General features: G+C 63.4%; 1 protein-coding gene across 1 annotated transcript in view; it reads right to left on the bottom strand.

Moving 5' to 3' along the window:
* The window catches only part of TYK2 (tyrosine kinase 2), a 29,862-nt gene that overhangs the window by 11,142 nt on the left and 18,515 nt on the right, over positions 1-205 (bottom strand). Inside the window, exon 13 of the mRNA XM_010828367.1 lies at positions 29-191. Within this exon, the coding sequence (XP_010826669.1) occupies positions 29-191 (163 nt within the window). The remainder of the gene's footprint in view (positions 1-28; positions 192-205) is intronic.

Below are 205 nucleotides of genomic sequence, written 5' to 3'. Positions count from 1 at the left end.
GTTCAGCCGTTTCCTCTTCCGATCTGATGGCGTGGGGGGTTCCTCGCCATCTGCCTTGTCCTCCTCGGGACCTCCGCCCCCCACTCGCAAGAGGCCCTCATACACGTTGGTCCTTGTGCCCTGGCCCAAGTGGGACAGCTGGGGGAACGTGGAGGGGAAGCTCTCCATGACAACGGCGTAAGGCTGCCTCTCTGGTGCCCCATAC

The sequence above is a fragment of the Bison bison genome, unplaced genomic scaffold (genome assembly GCF_000754665.1).
Source record: "Bison bison bison isolate TAMUID 2011002044 unplaced genomic scaffold, Bison_UMD1.0 scf7180017864492, whole genome shotgun sequence".
Classification (NCBI taxonomy): domain Eukaryota; kingdom Metazoa; phylum Chordata; class Mammalia; order Artiodactyla; family Bovidae; genus Bison; species Bison bison.
This window is presented reverse-complemented; position numbering and strand designations above follow the sequence as displayed.